This window comes from Xyrauchen texanus, chromosome 32, assembly GCF_025860055.1.
Source record: "Xyrauchen texanus isolate HMW12.3.18 chromosome 32, RBS_HiC_50CHRs, whole genome shotgun sequence".
Classification (NCBI taxonomy): Eukaryota; Metazoa; Chordata; class Actinopteri; order Cypriniformes; family Catostomidae; genus Xyrauchen; species Xyrauchen texanus.
In genome coordinates, this window is record NC_068307.1 from 17,765,906 (window position 1) to 17,786,478 (window position 20,573).

At 38.3% G+C, this 20,573-nt stretch overlaps 1 protein-coding gene across 2 annotated transcripts; it reads left to right on the plus strand.

Annotated features, from left to right (window-relative positions):
* The first annotated feature begins 372 nt into the window (after positions 1–372).
* On the plus strand, positions 373–19,570 carry plppr3b (phospholipid phosphatase related 3b). Of its 2 annotated transcripts, none has more exons than XM_052101240.1 (8): positions 373–474; positions 8,750–8,848; positions 9,274–9,459; positions 10,517–10,646; positions 12,409–12,604; positions 12,828–12,885; positions 13,850–14,023; positions 15,420–19,570. In XM_052101240.1, the coding sequence occupies exons 2-8, from the start codon at positions 8,768–8,770 to the stop codon at positions 16,695–16,697; spliced, it is 2,103 nt and encodes a 700-aa protein (XP_051957200.1). In that variant the 5' UTR covers positions 373–474; positions 8,750–8,767; the 3' UTR covers positions 16,698–19,570. The 2 variants fall into 2 exon arrangements, with proteins under 2 accessions (XP_051957200.1, XP_051957199.1); XM_052101239.1 differs by having other exon boundaries at positions 440–924.
* The last annotated feature ends 1,003 nt before the right edge of the window (positions 19,571–20,573 follow it).

The window sequence follows — 20,573 nt, forward strand, 5'->3', positions numbered from 1 at the left end:
GATGTGTTGGAGACATTTCATGCCTGAATTGCTGAGGTGATAACTACTGAATACAATGCGACTAGGATGCCTCTGAACACTGAAGTTTATTCATATTTTTGAAAACAGATATTTTGGGATGTTTTTGCCCCCTTTATATTTAGTGTATTGCGATTCAAACCATTAAAAAAGCCACAACATCCCAATTTTGATTTCATGGAGTCTTTAAAGACCTTCAACAAGATAAAAAAGGTATCTTTGCTAATTACTCAGTGGCTTGTTTAGTTGTCCTAACAGTGAAATTAATGGGAAGCTGTTTTATGGGGAGTTCATACAAATTCGGCTCCCATCCTGCTATAAAACACAAATCAAAATCCATCCTGTCCAATGAGCCAATAGTCTCCCCACCCCACCCTGTTATCTAAACACATGTTACCTGGATGTGCATGGAGAAGAAAATTACTGCACTAGCGCAGAGCTCTGCTGTAGAGAGAGGTGAGAAGATGATCAGGAATGCTGCCACACCTGATGACTGGTGATGATGGATTGAATTTATATTAAGATCAAAGGATACTATTTGATACAATATTGAAAAATCTTTGCATCTCTTGTTCTGGGGTCTACTGAAGCCCCTCTGTAGGCTAATGTTAGATTGGGGGTCTGATATTGGATGTCTGACTGCATAAAGAGCAGCTCTAACTGGCAGCTCAGTGAGGTGAGGACAATTTAGCTTGGCTCCAGCAGTCAGAGATATAACAGGAGTCAACGGCTGCGTGATTGCTCCGTGGAAAACGTGAGCAGAAAGAGGAATATGAACTAAGAACCGCAGTCTAAACCCGTGAAGGAATACGTTGTTGTTGTTATTATCGTTTAGAAAAAAACGCAGGCAGTCATCACTCAGGATAGCCCCGTTTATTCCGGGAATCGCCTGTTTTCACAGTGAAGGTGAGATTTTTCTTCTTCCAGTTTTCTACCTGCGTGATGAGCAATCGTAGCTCTGCGAGAATGAACAAGTGACGCGACAAAAACGCTCCTTTTATTAATCAACAAAGCAGTATGCTCTGCAACGCGCGTGTAGATACCTTCGTTGATTATAACGACAGCATTCTAGTGTGAGCGCGACGTCGCGCGCTCGCAGAGCAGACAACTTTGTTGATGATAAAGGGAGCGTTCTCGTCGCGTCGCTTGCAGTGCATATGGGCGTGCGATATATTAACACTGAGATTGTCGCAGTGACGCTACTATACAGCACAGTAATAGTTTACATAACATCCTCATAACAATGAATATCTATCTATCTATCTATCTATCTATCTATCTATCTATCTATCTATCTATCTATCTGTCTATCTGTCTATCCTACCTAATGCATGTCATGGGAAATTGTTTGTTCAGACATTGTATGACTAGTAAGCAAGCTTTTATGGTGTGAATCAGTGTAATTGAAATCATCATTCTCTTCATCAGTGAGTGGTGCTTGTTGATGTTAGTGAGACTGATACAGCTCATTCTTATCTCTTGATTACATTATTGATTTTCCCTGGGTCACTTTACTTCATGTGTAATGACTTGCCTTGACTGGTTATTGTGCTTGACATTTTTTTATCAAACCATGCAAGTGTTGTGGGTCAATTTTGCATGCATCTTTTTGGACACCCATCACTGTCACAAAGTGGTACACTTTAACCCTGCTGTCACAGTGAGAAACCCAGTCAAGTTTATTAAACTTTCGTCACAGTCAATGCCTCTTGCTGTGAGGCTGTGAAAGCACAAACACTCTGTATAAGAGAGAACACAGTTTCTATGGAATCGCCCTAAAAACACAATCACACACAGTCAGTACACACACAGAAATATTTTCCCTGTGAGGCATATGTGGCTCTTCGGGATAAACAGAGCATCTACTTTAAAAAAAATAGGCTTCCTGCTAATTTCAGCAAAACCTCGTTCACTCCCATTTGAGAGTTGAGAGAGTGTCTTCAGGAAAAGTCTTGTTTAGTCACTGTTAAATTGGCACAGAGCACAAAACACTATTCTCTCATTGCCTGCTCAAACAATAGCCCACGTCAACATTTGTTCATTATGCTCTTTTGAGAATATTCTGGGAAGAGCTGTTTATTTTATTTATTTTTTCTCAGGCACACAGTCTATTTATTCAGAAGGGCCTCATTTTCAGTTTCAGATGAGAACATTTTAATAATTTTAATATTTCTGTAGGGCCTTATGACTTGTATTTAAAGCTGAAGTATGTAATTCGTAGCGTCACCCAGTGGAATTGCACAAAATAATGATTGTTTTCTAGCAGGTTTCCAAACATACACTGAAAAAAGAAAATCGGAGTGGAGTTTTCTTAAAACCTAGGAAGCCGTTGTCAAGCAGAACTTGCTAGTACATTTAACAGACCATATTTCCAACTAAAGGCTACTGTAACAAGCGATAGTGAAACATACAGACCCAAATGCAGAGGAAGAGTTCAAATGATTTTTATTTTTTTTTACAATAAATGTGGGCAGTCACTGTGAAAGAATATATTAGTGGAATCCTCCATTGAAGCTTAATGAGGAGCAGAATGTCACCCAGCAGGGTGGAGCGATCTAGCTCCCGACACGCGGGCAAAGATGCGGTATCCTCCGTGGAAACCCAGCTGACACACAGTGAACTTGAAGGCAACCACACACCCAACACACACCAACAGATACACAAGACAGGACCAACTAGGCAGAGAGTTTATGGTTAGTTACTTTACACCAAACAACATTCTAGCGAGACTTTCAGTCAACACTGAACTACATTTAACACTGAATCAGACAATCCCGCAGGGACATGACACACAAGGGGATTAATGTAGGCATGAACAAACAAGAGGCAAGTGCAGCTTGCAGCTGAAAGTTGGCATGATCATTGTTCCCATGGAAACAATCAGGTTTCCCATGGAAACGCTTCTTCCACATGCCAGCAGCACCTGAAACACATAAAGGCGAAAACATCAACACGCTTGGAACAAAACAAACAGAACATGGAGCATGAGTTTCACAGACCAAAACCGAACCAGACAGGAAGTCAGGATCCAGTCACCATGCCCTGGACACGAAACACAAGTCAGACAGGGAAAAATGATGCCATGGTCCTTGTCAGACAAAAACCCAACCTGATAAGGTGACAGGACCATGACATCACACAAAGAACGCACATGAAATAAGCGACAGACAGATGATACCATGGTCCCGTCCGACAGAAAACCAACCTGACAAGGTGACAGGATGTGCCAGCTACACACAATTCTTGGTGGCTTTAACAAGTAAAGTTTATTTTGAAATACTCTGTTTCAAGTAAATTTTACTAACTGTTTGTAAAATTTACTCAAGCAACGTAGCAATGAATTAAAGGGATAGTTCACACAAAAATAAAATTTCTCAAATTATTTACTCACCCTCATACCATTCCAGATGTGCATGACTGTCTTTCTTCAGCAGAACACAAACAAAGATTTTTGGAAGAATATTTCAGCTCTGTAGGTCCTTAAAATGCAAGTGCAAGTCCCAAATATTCAAAGCTCCAAAAAGCACATAGTCATCATAAAAGTAATCCATACGACTCCAGTGTATTAATTAATGTCTTTTGAAGCGAAATTCTAGGTGTGTGGAAGAAATAGACCAATATTTTAAACTTTTTTAAATCGATAGTTCAAACTGCCTCTCACATGATGTAAGTGCATAAGCCTCCTCTACATAGATATTCAGTTGAAGAGACCTTATTAGCATCTGTTCCTATGGACCGCAATGCTGTTTCCACACAACAGTTTCTTCAGCGGTCTGAGCAAGGAGCTTGGTCTGTGGCATCTCCTCCATTCACTTTCATTCAAACCGATTAAAACAGTTCTACTTGTTGACCATTTCAAGACATGTGTATCCAAACCAGGAGAATGAGGCATCTATGTATGAATATTGATGCTCATCTTTTGTAAACAACACTGCGCATCAGTATTTTTTCATTTTTAACACATCAGTTTTTGTGTGCACTTGCCAACGTGGTTATGACCAGCGAGACACTGTGACCTCGACCTTCATAAATGTTTAGTAAAAAAGTTTTAAATATTGATCTATTCCTTATGCACACCTAGCTTTTCGCTTCAGAAGAAATTAATTAATCCACTGGAGTTGTATGGATTACTTTTATGATGGCTATATGTGCTTTTTGGAGCTTCAAAAATTTGGAATCCATTCACTTGCATTTTATGGACCTATAGAGCTGAAATATTCGTCCAAATATCTTAGTTTGTGTTCTGCTGAAGAAAGACAGTCATACACATCTGGAATGACATGAGGGTGACTAAATGATGAAAGAATTTTCATTTTTGGGTGAACTATCCCTTTAAGCCATGCTTTTGAAAGTGTATTAGCTTTTCAATTATTTTTCAAAGTACTTAGTCATATACTACATGACACATGTAAGCCTTCCACAGGGATCAACTTGACAACATCATCTTGCATTAAAGGCGATTTCAACAAGATCCAAAACTGTGCTAGTGTTCAGCTGAATACTTGGTGCACAAAACTGAATGACGGTAACAATCAACAGATACATTTTGTGATCATAAACAGGTAATTTGGAGTAGGCAATGAACTTCAGACTTCACAAAACAAGAAGTTACCAAACGTAACAACAAAATCAACAATAAAAACGTTATAAATCAACTTGCTAACAGTGAAACCCTGCAAGCACATGCCCGGTGCATGCTGGGAACACCAGCTTTGAAAAGTTAAGTAAAATTTACGTATTGCCTTTACCTGTGAAATGTACTCAAATTAGCAAATAAATATCACAAGGTTTTCTACTTTAGAATTGATACATGATGACGTATTGTGAAGATAATAAACAATCATTAGACTATATTTACGTATAAGTGTTACGTATGAGCAATGAGGCAGACGAGGAGGTACGGATCCAAACGCAGTTCAAACTTTATTAAATGAACAGCACAGGAAAAACACAAAGGAACAGCCCACGATGGGGAAAGGAAACATAAAAGTATAAACTAAACACGAGATGAACAAAGAGGGCATTCGAGGGAGAATCACACACCAGGTTGACATCAAACAACGATCGACAAAGACAGCACAAAGACACGGGGTATAAATAGACAAACGTGGGAAAGGTGGCCAATGAAAGAACAGAACTCAAACAAGGTAACAAGGTGATAAACAGACACCAAAGGCAAATTAACCAGGGCAGGTGTAAACAATGAACAGTGAATACGAACGCTAACAGAGGGTTGTGGAATCAAATAAAGGACTAAAGTGACAACAAGATGGAAAACGAGAGGGCAACAGTGAAACGAGACAGGGTGGACTATGGAATTAAATAAGGGACTAAAGTGAAAACTTAAGAAGTGAAAAGTGACAAGATAGAAAACAAGGGGGCAACAGAGAAACAAGACAGGGTAATCATTACAATAAGATAGAACATAATTTTTTACATGTTTGAATTGAATACAAATCTTAACCTTTTCTGCTATTTTTACTTCACCATAAAATATTTTTAAAGTGTACTCAAAAAAAAATTATTAGAAAATTGAAAAATTGGTTTACTTAAAAAACCTAAGAAGCAATATCTATGCAGAAATTGCTTGTAAATTTAACAAGCCATATTTTAAAGTAAAGGCTACAAATAATTCTTGGTGGATTTAATTAGAACTTCTCAAAAAAAGTGTACTTTGCAATACACTGTTTCAAATACATTTTACACATTTTTTGATTGTACATTTTACTCATGCAATGTAGCACTGAATTAAGCCATGCATTAAAAGTCTACCAGGATTTCAATGTATTTTAAAGCACTCAATCATGTACCACATGACAAATGAAAGCCTTCCACAAGAAATATTAATGCTATAAATATGATACATGATGAATATAACAAACAATCATAAATAATATTTACTCATAACCTAGAGCATTTACAAATCATAAAAAAAAAAATATGTTTAACCAATCCACAGATTGCATATTAACAAACTATAGTTTTGGCAAATCTACTTTGTTCATGACACTAGTAATTTCTCCAACAATTGTTTACAGACAGGTTGTTTCACTTTTAATTGACAATATCACAATTCCAGTGGGTTAGAAGTTTACATATACATATATTTACATAAGTTAACTGTGCCTTTAAGCAGCTTGGAAAATTCCAGAAAATTATGTATTTTGGCAATTAATCAATTAGCTTCTGATAGGCTAATTGGTGTCAATTGGAGTTGTACCTGTGGATGTACTTTTAGGCCTATAGCTTCAAACTCTGTGGCTCTTTGCTTTACATAATGGGAAAATCAAAAGTAATCAGCCAAGACCTCAGAAAACAATTGTGGCCTTCCATAAGTCTGGTTCATCCTTAGGAGGAATTTCCAAATACCAGGAGATACCACGTTCAGCTGTACAAACAATAGTACGCAAGTATAAATACCATGGGACCACGCAGCCATCATACCGCTCAGGAAGGAGATGCATTCTGTCTCCTAGAGATGACTGTAGTGCGAAAAGTACAAATCAATCCCAGAATAACAGCAAACAACCTTTTGAAGATACTGGAGAAAACATGTAGACAAGTATCTATATCCACAGTAAAACGAGTCCTATATCAACATAACCTGTAAGGCTGCTCAGCAAGGAAGAAGTCACTTCTCCAAAACTGCCATAAAAAAGCTAGACTACAGTTTGCAAGTGCACATGGGAACAAAGATCTTACTTTTTTTGAGAAATGTCCTCTGGTCTGATGAAACAAAAATGGAACTATTTGGCCATAATGACCATCATTATGTAGGAAAAAGGTTGAGGCTTGCAAGCTGAAGAACACCATCCCAACCGTGAAGCATGGGGGTGGCAGCATCATGTTGTGGGGGTGCTTTTCTGCAGGAGGGACTGGTGCACTTTACAAAATAGATGACATCATGAGGAAGGACATTTATGTGGATATATTGAAACAACATCTCAAGACATCAGCCAGGAAGTTAAAGCTGGTCACAAATGGGTCTTCCAAATGGACAATGACTCCAAATTTGTGGAAAATTGGCTTAAGACCAACAAAGTCAAGGTATTGGAGTGACCATCATAAAGCCCTGACCTCAATTTGATAGAAAATTTGTGGGCAGAACTGAAAAAGCATGTGCGAGCAAGGAGACCTACAAACCTGACTCAGTTACACCAGTTCTGTCTGGAGGAATGGGTCAAAAATCCAGCAACTTATTATGAGAAGCTTGTGGAAGAAAACCTAAAACATTTGACCCAAGTTAAACAATTTAAAGGCAATGCTACCAAATACTAACAAAGTGTATGTAAACTTCTGACCCACTGGGAATGTGATAATATGAAAGCTGAAATAAATAATTCTCTCTACTATTATTCTTTCGTTGTACTATTATATTATTGTTGTCCAGCTTGTCATTATAATATGATACAGTATTATTATTATTACTTTGATGATTTGTTGTGTACAATAGTAATATAGTCTTATTTACTTTCACCTGGAGCTTATATTCTAATGCTGCAGTGTATTGTTCATCATGTTGCAAAAGGCTGTATTTTATGTAGGCTAAAGCATCGAAGCATCGTAGGCAATATTTGTTACAGTATTGTAACAAATATACAAGCCACGGTAGCCCCACAGCACACTAGAGCATAAAACAAAAATGCAAATAAAAAAAACAACATTGCCGTTTATCAAGCACTGAAACTTTGCTTGGTGCAGAATAATCTGGAATAATGTAAAAAAAAATTATAACAGTCACCTCTTTGCAGCCTTAACTTGTTCAGTACGTTAAATCTGTGTGACACCTGCGCTAAAAACAGTCTAGATGTAGCGCAACAACTGATACAGAACAAAGGTGTCTTAACATACTCGGGCCGGTGGGCCCCCGAGGTCCAGGGCCCCATGCAATTGCATGGTGGTTAAAACCGCTACTGCTTGTAATAATTTGTACGAGATGGCGAAATTGTAAGATACTATTCGACTTGGCTCATAAGGTAAGGTGTGACTTTTACTCTCATAGTGACCAAACAATCAACAAACACAATTATAAATCGATTCAATCACATTTTAGCTAAGCTCTTATCCAACACTTTATTTAGGGTTTGGGGAAGTAATTGTACTTTATGATTAGGCTTGGGGTTTGGGTTAGGAGTCAAATTTAGGTAAACTAAATTTGAAAGACTCATAAGAACGCTTTTTCAAAACCCCAATGTTTCTCTTTTTTCTGTGGTACACAACAGTGATTGTCATTAAAATCATGGTTAGGCTTGGTTCAATCAAGGTTTGGGTAAGGGGTTAGACTTTATAGTTAAGTTTAGGTTTGGGTTATGGGTTAACTTAACTTTTTTTAATACCTTTGTTTGTTGGTTTGTTTATTTTAAGGGAGTAAAGGTTGTACATTTTGTACAAGCCAACACGTATTATTTCTTACAATTTCACCATCATGTAGGCCAGGTTGGGCTTCCCAAATACCCCACTCCATTGGTCAGATCAACAGATAGTCCCCAAACCGATGCCATTGCTTTTGTCAATGTGGTGTGTTGGGCTGCTTATGATGTATAAACAGAGAAATGTATTTATAGTGCCACAAAGCCACAGTGGTTACACTTTTGGAGGAAACCAGTCTACAAATTGATTACTTATAGTTGCCTCTGCATATTAAGCTGGGATAGAAAAAAATGCAAGTATTTTAACATAAAAAAAATTACACAATTTAGTGTTAATATTAACTTATATGTCACCAAAATAGCTTCAGAGGAGTATCATCATGATGACTGTACGTGAAAAAATCAAGAAGAAACCTCCAAAAGACAGCCTGACCCTGCTACCCTGCTTCTATTTTGTAGAGGTACGTGCCATCCTTTGTTTTCCGGAGTTTAAAACTTAAATAGAGCAATTAATGTCTCACATAATTACATTACACACTCCTAACAACCAGGCTTTCTCATTTTCTTTGAAGACATAATTGAAAACGCACAATAAGTGTCAGCTTGAGTGTGCTACTGTGAATACCTTTCAGCATACTGTCATTCCTCAAGTACTGTACTCTAAGATGACATTTAACTGCCATCTGCCACAGTCGCTCTACAGTAATTAACCTGTGCTCTGATCTTGATATGCCTGTGTAATATGAATCTTTAATATCTATTTGTATATGGAAAAGAAAGGCTATTAGAAAATGTACTACATATACAAAGCCTTTCTCTCTATTATTACATTGTGAAACATTTTAATTACACGCCTCTCTTGCACGTTTCCTCCTCTGACCTATAGCTGCCCATAGTGGCTTCCTCCATGGTTTCCCTTTACTTCTTGGAGCTCACGGATGTGCTCCAGCCAGCACAGGTGGGATTTCGCTGCCATGACCGCTCTCTCAGTATGCCCTACGTGGACAGCGGAGATGAGCTCATTCCTCTGCTCATGCTTTTGAGTCTGGCGTTCGCTGGCCCTGCCGCCTCTGTGAGATAAGAGATAGTCAATAATGCCAACTTATTGTTTTTAAATCTTTATCCCTTTAACAAATGTGACCAAAAGTCAACATGAAATCAAAATTGACCCTATTTACTTCCATAAAACATGTTCCTGGTTTTATTGTGCATGATTCATCAGTGCACATTATTTGTCTTGGTTAATGTTAACCAATGGTCAAATAAAAATATAGTCATTGTTTTAGCCTACGGTTTTAGGTAATTCCTTTCTAAAATCTTGCCGATATGTGAGACAATAGTTGAATCCTATATTTAAATAAAATAATCGGATTGTTTTGTAACTATTTGAAACCTAAACTGTCTCGTCATAGATATGCCAATTGAAATAATTCATTAAAGGTGCTGTAAGCGATTTTAGCCATTCTGCTTCCATGCGACTGAGCCGTTGAATAAACCACTCCCCTCTTTCCAAAACCTCACATTTCAAAGATACCATATGAGCTTTATTGAGACCGACATCATGCAGAAACGGTTGTTAAAAACAACAGCAGCAAAACGGATAGCTGTTATGAGCAACATGGCATAAAAATTGCATTAAGCCTCAATAATTCTTTGAGAACGCGCAAAATGATTGGCAGGTCGAAAGCGTCAGCTGAGACCACGGTCCACAAACAGATTTTTGTTTGCTGTTTACAGAGTCTAGAGATGTCACAGAGACAGGTGAGATATCTCAACACTTATTTCATGAATATCTTTCAGGGAGGAGGGACATTTTTTGCATACCTTTCCATGAAAAAAATCTAAATCAAGTTCTGCCCTACATTGGTCTCTTTTTAAATATGCTGTTTCACTCTGAAATGCATCATATCATGGAAGTAAAATAGGTTTCTAATACCGTTTCATGTTGACTTTTATTTTTACTTTTATGTTTTTTAAAACAAAACTTCATATGCCCTTATGTATGTGAATTTCAACATTTAATATCTGTGTATCTGTAATCATTTTCAAATTACATTTACACAGGACAATATTCAGATTTCTGAATAACTGTATTATTCCATGTGGTTTTCTGTTTTTCGTATGCACAGATCATGATGGGTGAGGGTCTGCTGTATTGTATGCAGTCCAAACTAAAGTTTCGCCCGGGTATTGAGGGGAGCATCAATGCTGGGGGCTGTAACTTTAACTCTTTCCTGCGGAGAACTGTTCGTTTTGTTGGTATGTCATTCTCTGTCCATTGTAAGACAATTTTCCATAGGGGGGAAAAAAAATCCTAAAAGTATATTTCAGTTGTTGTGGCTCAGTTGGTAGAGCGGGTTGGCCACTAATCGCAGGATTGGTGGTTTGAATCCCGGCCCACATGACTCCACATGCCGAAGTGTCCTTGGGCAAGACACTGAAACCCAAGTTGCTCCCAATGGCAGGCTAGCACCTTGCATTGTATATGAATGTGTGAATGAATGGGTGAATGTGTCACAGTGTAAAGTGCTTTGAATACCGTTAAGGTTAAAAAGGTGCTATATAAGTGTAGACCATTTACTTCTAAGATTTCTCTTCTAAGAAAAAGACACCAGTAAGTTTCAGAAGAGCTCAGATTTGCCAAGATACCAAAGTCTACAAAAAACAGTCAGAGAAATAAACACATTAAACATTTCTCAAATTCTTCGATCAAATTAGATCAAAGATCAAAACAGAATTAGATCAAATTCTAATTTGTTTTATAGTTCCTTGGTAACTCTAGGTTCTGTTTGTTAACATTTGTTAATGCACAATGAACTAACAATTAACAATGCATTTTTACAGCATTTATCAATAAAATTGTTTATTATTAGTTTGTTTTTGTTCATATTATCTTTATTAATGTTAATATACTACATTTAATTGAATCCTTTAAGCTTTGAGGGTGTTTTTAAAGATAACCTGTCAGTGGCATACAGCAACTCTTGCAAGATGCCAGATAGCCAGATGCTGTGTGCACATTGTGCACATTTAACTTTTTGTCAATGATCTTATGATCTATGCATCCAATTACCTTGTGTGTGTGCTCGTTTGAAAGATAATCGCCAAAAGTAATGGTATGTGATATTTTATGTCTATTTTTCATGAAGTTATAAGTGAACGCAGCATGTAAGCAACACCTGTTTCAATCTCGATTTTTTTCAACACTTGACATAAATGTCAAATTCAAATACGTATTACTATATTACTCACTATAATTGTTTCTGTGAGTTAAAAAAAATAGGCTGGTTGTATTCTACTCTTGGAGAGCTTCCCAACAACATATTACACATGGCTATTTAATGTATTGGCTACATGTATTGTAAAGTAGAGCTTCTAAGCTTTCAAACGATACCTATTTTGTGTTGGTCAAGGTTGTAGTTATTCATATTTGTACTATTTTCTTTTTATTGCGGGCCAGCCGCAATCTAAAAATAAATTGGAATATATATAATTTACCCCCGCGACCCGACTTCGGATAAGCGGTTGAAGATGGATGGATGGATGGATATTTAATTTACTTGAACCAAGATTAATAAGTGATGTAAAGGTGTTGTTTATTGTTAGTTTGTTAACTAATGTAGTTAGCTAAAGCTAACAATATAACCTAATTGTTGTAAAGTGTTACCAGTTGTTTACTCTTGCTGGTGCTTCTAAAGCATAAACCTTTTTTATGTAATTTGTGTCTATTTTATTTCTCCAAAGGGATTTAAGGAGAAACAAATAAAGGATATATTTGATGAAGCATCACTGAGAATTGTACTGAACTATGAAAGAGCAACATCTAAGCAATACAATTTTGCTTTCGACTACTACAACCAGGGCAATGAAATGAAAATTTGAAATTTTGTATTCTTTCAAAGCTGCAAAATGAAATATGCAGATGAACATTACATAACATGAGTCAGGCACAAAGTGTTACATGAAGCCGATAAAATGAGTCATCAATGTTTCATTCCTCTTCATCTGTCTCTGTTTCTAGGTGTTCATGTTTTTGGTCTTTGTGCGACAGCACTGGTCACTGATGTCATCCAGCTGGCCACTGGCTATCACACACCATTCTTTCTTACAGTGTGCAAACCCAATTATACTGTCCCAGGTGTGTCCTGTGACAAGAACCCTTACATAATCAAAGACATCTGCTCTGGCCAGAATCAGCATGCCATTCTATCTGCCAGGTAATGGCATGCATTAAAATGGAAAATTAAGGTAACATCTGATAATGTGAATAACTGTAACAAATCAACCTTGCACAACCACAATTTTCTTTCACCCTTTTGTACCCCCCACCCGTTCTACACTCCCTACTCACTCTTTGTCAAAGACAAAAACATTTGACAGTAACTTCTGTTGCATATCTGGTCTACACTTACTGGAGGTGTTTGCTTTCCTTTGTGACAGGAAAACCTTTCCTTCCCAGCATGCAACCCTCTCTTCCTTTGCTGCTGTTTATATTTCAGTAAGTCTCTTCGGCACCCTCGCAGTATGTGTGTGTCTGTTTGTGTGTGTTTACAGCAAATAAAATGTTGTTTGTATGGAAACTTCACAGGTTGCTGTGGTAATTTGCTCTAGTAGCAGGGTGGTCTCCTATATATTCGTAGATGTTCGTATTTAAAGTGTGCGCACACATATATGTACCTTTTGGATAGACACTGAAACATACAATTTCAATGTATTTACAGCATCTAAAACTTAAACGTAATCTTTTTTTTTACGTATATATACTTTTGAGAGACAAAATATGCAGAGTATATCTGTATGGCAGCTAATTACAAATAATACATTGAAAGACACTAGTAGGTTTAATAATAAGAAATACAAAATAAAATAAAATAAAATAAAATCAACCTATGAATTCAATATTCTATGAATCTCAATGATTTTGTGAACATTTTTACTTCTGTAAAATTGTTTATAGGTAAAAGGTTTTACTTTTAAGATACTATCAATATGATGATATTGAAAATGCAATTGTCTATCAAAATGTATGAAAATGTTTTTGTGCTAGAACCACACCTTACATTTGAATACATTCGACATCACATTGCTACCAGAGAAATGGAGATTGTGATATAGTGATTGTATATCACACTTACAAAAACCAATACAATATTTTAATATAATTTAGATGTGCATGGAACAGACATATCACACATGAGCTTACTTAAGATGGGTCATGTATTAATGTAACCTGTAATTATTTAAATGTTCATCAGCACTTGTTCTCTAGATTAGTAAAGTAATTATAGGTAAGCGCTTCACATGTCTACATATGTGGTAGGATCCACTTCAAGTGACAGACATGGAGATAAGTTGATGCTGCTTCCTACCTTGTGCTTGTCAGACTGTCAGAAGCTGCAAAGCAGCATGTTATTAATTTGTGCAAGACATTTGAAAATCTGTGCTGCTTTCTGTTCTTCCAGATGTACTTCAACTCAACAATCTCAGATAGCACCAAGCTGCTCAAACCCGTTCTGGTTTTTGCCTTTGCCATTGCGGCTGCTTTGACAGGACTCACTCAGATCACCCAGTACCGAAGTCACCCCATTGATGTTTATGTTGGGTTCTGTATTGGAGCTGGTATTGCTGCATACCTGGTGAGTGTCTGGCTTCCAGATGTTAATTTGCAGATTGCACTATGGTGTGATAAATTTTGTCAGCACTGCACTGCATTTGGGTTAGTTACCAAAATAGGACATGTTCTGGACGTCAACTTGATTAGTAACTTTATTTGTTATTAGAGCTTAAAGCATCTTTACAGAAAATCATGTTCCTTAAACTATGAACAGTAAGCTACATTGCATTGTCCTTTGTAATGGTGTAATCGGGTGACCATGATTTTCTTAACCCTAACCTGAACAACATTACTGTAAATCATACATAGCCCTTGCCATATAACTTAAACCAGACCCTAATCTCTTCCTAACCCTTCAAATCAGACAACATATCAACAATATTTTTTTAAATCCCAATCTTATCCATAAGCCTTAAGGGACCGATATACAATGCAAAATCAAAGAATGAACAACATGTATGACGTCATTTTGCGAATAGAATCTGAATAGAAATTTTTCCACAATTTGGAGCGGCAAATTCCCAAAGTCGTGACTCACCTCAATCGAGGTGGCGAGGATGAATCTCAGTTGCCTCCGCGTTTGAGACCGTCAATCCATGCATCTTATGTGGCTTGTTGAGCGTGTTACCGTGGAGACAGCACATGTGGAGGCTTCATTCTATTCTCTGTGGCATCCACACACAACTGGCAACTGGCCACACACTGAGAGCAAACCAATTTATAGCAAACATGAGGAGGGTACCCCATGTGACTCTACCCTCCCTAGCAACTAGGCCAATTTGGTTACATAGAAGACCTGGCTGGTGTCACTCAGCATGCCCTGGATTCGAACCCGTGACTCCAGGGGTGGTTGTCAGCATCTTTACTTGCTGAGCTAACCAGGCCTCAAAACTACTGCGTTTTTTGAGATTTTTGCTGTGGTTCAAAACAGCTTGCCAGCGTGAACTCTCGGGAAACACTGAACATGTCACGTGAGCTAGTGTACTTGCTATTTCTTTTATATATATTCAGCAGCATGCATGTTCATTGTTAAAGAACACCCACTTAATTAAGGCCTTGCTAAAAGTCCACCAAAGATTATGTAATTTCCATCTGAAGACTCATCAGTACACATGTGCCATTCACACCATATCTGGAAAGTGGCCTTATGTACTGTATCTCATATGATTTTTTTAGAGTAGCCTACAAATGGAACCAAATATACTCAAATGCCCATTCATTATGTTGTTTGTTATGCTGCTTTATTAAATTATTTGTCTGCAGCAATAAGCCATTTACATTTTAGTTTAATGTTTTCCAGTGGTTCTCTAGATTAGGTTGATTCAGTATGTCACATTCATATGTCACTGATTTAAACAATGTAATAAAGCCATTGTAGCCTCAATGTTGATACCAATTTAAACTACAATTCTCTCCAGGCTTTCCATGCTGTTGCCAACTTTAAATCTCTAGAGGACACTGCTATCCCTCAACCCCCTCTTCTGCAGAAAGATGCGTTGAGGGCTCTGGCTCAGCGAGGTCACGACTCTGTCTATAACAAAGGACACGCGTCTGAGAGCAATGAGGAAATTACATCCCCAGCATCTCTAGATGGTCTGAACCGGCCTGTAAAGCGAGAGAAAGCCTCCCTGGGCAGCTTAAAAAGGGCTAGTGTGGATGTGGAGTTGCTGGCACCACGTAGCCATATGGGTAAGGAGACCATGGTTACTTTCAGCAATACATTACCCCGTGCTACAGCTCCAGAGGAACCAACAAGGCGTCTGGTGACGGTACCTGTGCCTGTACCATTGGACCCTATGCGGTCTCAGCAGTTGGTGTCTGAATGGAAGCAAAAATCGATGGAGATGCGATGCGGAAGCTTTCCAGATGAAGACACCAGCGAGCAAGGCTCAGACGGTGGCGACGACACTACAACAGAAGAAGACAGTGTGCATTCTTCAATCTATCCATCTGTTTCACAGCCCACCAAACCAGCTAATCCACCAGCTGGAGCAAGAGTAGTGATGCCCCCTCGTCCCCCCGGGCAGCCCTCTGTACCCCCACCTGTATCCCCTAAAAGTGCAAGCACTCGGGCTAAATGGGTGTCCATCACTGAGAAAAGTGGTGCCAATATTCCAGCCCTCAAGGGAGGAAATCAGCCTCGGCTCATGCAGGTCATCGCCATGTCAAAGCAACAGGGACTCCTGTCTGGATCGGCCAAATCCTCTGAGACATCATCCTCTTCCTGTACATCATCCATCACAGGCACAGAGTCATCACCCAATCGCACACCCTCAGAACGTGACAGCGGTTCGGGCATTGTCACCGTAGATGCACATGCCCCCCACCACCCTGTGGTACGTATGACCTCCAACCCCAATAACCCCTGGGAGTGGAGAGGATCTTCTGATGGAAACATGACAGAGTCATATGAGCTCAAGAATCTCAACCGTAAGGGTTCCCATGGTTACCGGCACATCAGGAGCGCCTCTCCTTGTTCCTCTACCAGTGAGGCAGAGCATGCACTTTCCCAGCCCCCTGAGCCCCCCCAGCCACCACTTCCCCCACAACTCCCACCCGTTGGTCAAACCACAGGGGGTCGCAGTCTGCGGCGCAAGACCCCTTTGGTTCTGCTGGACAGGGAGAGCATTCAGAACCACCCTGAACAGGACAACTACTACAAAAAGCTACAAAGTGGCAGGCATGTCAAAGAGTGACAATGCCCTTAGGAATGAAGTTATAAGCACAACTACAAATGGCGGAGTGAACATCACCATGCACTTCCCACTCTATTACTGGACATTTAATTGGTTTTGATTGCTTTATTTGACTCCATTGGGAATATATGAAGGACTGGACCAACTAAAAAAATATTTGAGTAAATAGAGCTTCATGGGAGATCCTGCATAAAATGACTTAAGAGCACAACTACAATATAAAAACTGGGAGTTTTTTCATTTTACTATATTTACATAATCTCACAATCCTGGGCAGATTGTAAATTAAGGTTAAGGTTTATTTGTATTGGTGATTTTTCTGTTCATACTTGACATTAAGATCTAAATTGTGTGGCTGAGATATCAAGCTAATTTTATGTGTATGTGTGTGTGTGTGCACGATTGTTTAGTGGATGTTGTAGTGATACAATGATATTAGAAAATATTTAATTGCCTTGTCTGCTGTAACACTCATGGCAAAATCTAAATGATTTCAATATTTTTGTTGGCTCTTAATGAAGGAGAGCAAGGGTAATGTCCAAGAATGTACCAAGATTCAAGATTGGTGGGACCTAATTAAATAGTTTAGGACTCATCCATTGAAAAGCCCAGATTTGTTGACCATAAATCTTAATATTGAAGGAATGTGTGGTACCCTGGTAATGTCATTTTACATGTGCAATCTCATAATAACTGCTGATAAACAGCATTCTGGTCATTTCAAATCTACCGAAGATTTGTCTATTCTATGAAACTTTGGTGGAAAATATGCGAGTACCTTGAATAAGCACTTATAAATAACTTTCATCTCTTTGTTTGTCAAGAGGTGAATTGGAACTTTATAGGTATTTAAGATGAATTTTAGAATGAACTGGATTTTCACATAATGTGTCTTTCATGTACCTTGTACTTCAGAACAGCAATTCTACAACAGGTTCATGTGAAGAATTTATTACAGGTCCCACATTTTATGTGTCATAATGAGAAAAAAAAAAGACTTTTCCAGGTGTAAATCAAAAAAATATTTCTACAAACTCTCTGGCACTGATCTTTGATTATTAGCATCTTCTTTATCATGCTGTTTCCCAGACCAAAGCTCTCCTCTAGATGGACTTGATGCATGTTATGTGCGTGTTGTCAAGGTGAATGACCACGTTTACATGCACTTAAGAAAACGGTTTATTCCAGGGTTTTTGCTGTAAGAGGAGTTCTGAAACATTGTGTTGTTTAAGCTGTTTAAGGGATTAAGACTAAGCAGTTTAACAAATCCAGGTTTCTCTCAGAGAATGTGGCTTATGTGGTCATGTAAACATATAAGTGGTGTTCCAACAGGTTTTCGAAGAGTGCAAATGTGCGTAAAGAGACCAGATAACAAACGGAGCCCAACAACAAGTCAACAAAGTGGAAATAATTAAAAAAATTTGGGAGTACAGTGGGATAAGCACATACACTATAAACTATACCCATTTATACACACCAATGTAAAATATAGACACGGTCCCTCATGATTACACTGGGGAAATCCCAGAGTTTTATGTAAGAGGGAAACCCCACTCTTACAGCGCAATTTGCGATAGGAAGTTTGGAAAACAAAGACTGCAACAACTCTGGAATATCTGGAAATAAAGCGAAGGAACAGGCAATAAAAATAGTGAAGTTTTCTTCGAATACCATGTTTGTTATATACAGAAGTGTTGTGAGGAAATTACATTGCTGTGGACAAAGCAGCTTTACTAACTGAACCGCATGTACACAAGAGTAAAGGGTACGGCACGTATACAGTGCATGTAAATGCACTGTACTTTCTTGCAATATGCCACTTTCTTGCAATAAGCCGCTTTCTGGTGTTCATGTAAACGTAGTCAGTGAAGAATACAGATTTAATATAATGTAGATGTACAGCAGTCACTGCAGTCTGAATTCTGTGTGTGTCAGCTCTCTCTTTACGGTGCTGTGGGCTGCTCCAGGATCTCTGTGGATGATTGTTCAAAATAGATGCTTCGTGCTGTTGATGCAGTTTCTGAAAAAGTGACAAAATAAAAGACAACAATAAACAAGATGCTGTATATTAAGATGAATGAGTTCAGTGTTTATTCAAGATGATTTCATCCCTGTTTCACCCCCCCAAACAATGAGTTACAATAACAAGGCAAGGGTTATAAATTTCAGTTTTTTTTCAGTGCGCTCAAGCATCTCCTTCAATTACTTACATTCAAACAGATGTTGTAGATCGTTTCAAGACTGGAGTACAGTTGACGTATCTCACATATTGATATGTATTGATATACAGTATATGGGTCCTATAGGTCTACTAGTCTGATGTGGTGTAATGTGCGTTCTAATGGGGTTTGATGTGGAGTCTGTTGTGGTTTTTAGGGAGTCTGTTGAATTCATATAAGGTCTGATGTGGTCTCTAGAGGGTCTGATTAGATCTAATGAAGTCTTCTGTGGTTTCTAGGGGGACTGAGGAGGTCTAATGAGGTTTGAGGTTGTCTCTAGGTGGCATGATGTGGTTTCTGGGGAGTCTGAGGAGGTCTAATGGGGCTTGATGAGGTCTAATCGTTCTAATTTTCTATCTAGTTTTCAGTCCAAATGAAAGTGAACCTATATCTCGAAAATGTCTGTAATTTAGGTATAAACACTATAGATTTGTTTATATTTTCAAAGAAATGACAGATGCAGTGTACTGCAGATTTATTCCACAAAAAGTAGTAGGCCTAAAGTAATACATTTTACAGGTGTAGCTACAGGCTAAGTATGTCCCACGCTCTGAAATTATATCTTATCCTGTTTCAAAATTTTACAGGTAATGGTGTGTCACATCTCTTAGTATCCTTTACTCAAATTATCTGGGTTATCCCACAATCTCTCAAAGAGCTGATGGTTCACAAGAGTCCACCTTGGTCCTAAGTAACCCACTTGGCCAGAAGCAGACTTGCTCCCTCTGCCAGGGTAACTCTGATACCTACACATTCTCCAAACACGAGCAGTGCCCACACCATCTACTGCAACCGTGAAGTCTGTGAAACACACACACAGAGCTCTGGCTGTTGCTATGGTGACTGGGGCTGAGCACTGGGGGCCTTGAGTGTGAAGCAATTTATCATATTAATGAGAACTACATGTGTGTTTTCAGGGGGAGGATTTGGGCTCTCAATCAGATAGACATTCAATTATTTTGATTATACTGAATGCTTTGGAAAGATGAACAGCTGAAATGGATTCTGAACATTCACCAAGTTTTCTGTTCAGTTGTAAGAAGGGGAAGGCCTGGGTTAATATGCTATCTGACAATAATTTCAAAAGACAAATGAGACAGATACTTTTTTGGAGTTATGTTATGTAGAAATATTAATAAATTATATTGCAATCTTTTGAACAGCTGTAGACCTTCTATTTAGTTTCGTTATCCATTTTAGTGCCAAACCACTAGTTCAAAATAAAATAAACAAATGACCCAAAACAGATCCATCAAAATACACATCTACACACTTTTTAAATTCCAATCCCAAGTCTGGTGTAGAAGCCTAGAAGATAGTGCATGGGTGATGAATTTCCTTTGCCCCTCCTGATATTTAGTTTACATACTCTGATTAAATTTTCAAAAGCTTTAATGAAAACTGTTGCCCTTTGATGTTCAGGTGCTTCAGCTGCTCACAGTGTTAAAGCTTTCATTTTACAAAGCAGTTTCCCAAGGCTCTCTCTCCAACTCAAATGGCTAAATATCACAGTATCTGCAGAACAAACCACTTCTGAAATGCTAATGAGGGTGACACAGAACCAGTACTGGATTTGCCATTACAGGGCAAAACTAGTCATGTGATGAACTATAGGGAATTAGAGTTTCAATCATTCTATGGTTCCAACAAATTATGA

Bases quoted from the DNA above. Each gene is read 5' to 3' on its own strand.
- plppr3b (XM_052101240.1), top strand. From the start codon at position 8,768: ATGATGACTGTACGTGAAAAAATCAAGAAGAAACCTCCAAAAGACAGC. The intron at 10,647-12,408 runs GTATGTCATTCT...CTCTGTTTCTAG, and splicing joins GAGAACTGTTCGTTTTGTTG to GTGTTCATGTTTTTGGTCTT. The intron at 14,024-15,419 runs GTGAGTGTCTGG...AATTCTCTCCAG, and splicing joins CTGGTATTGCTGCATACCTG to GCTTTCCATGCTGTTGCCAA.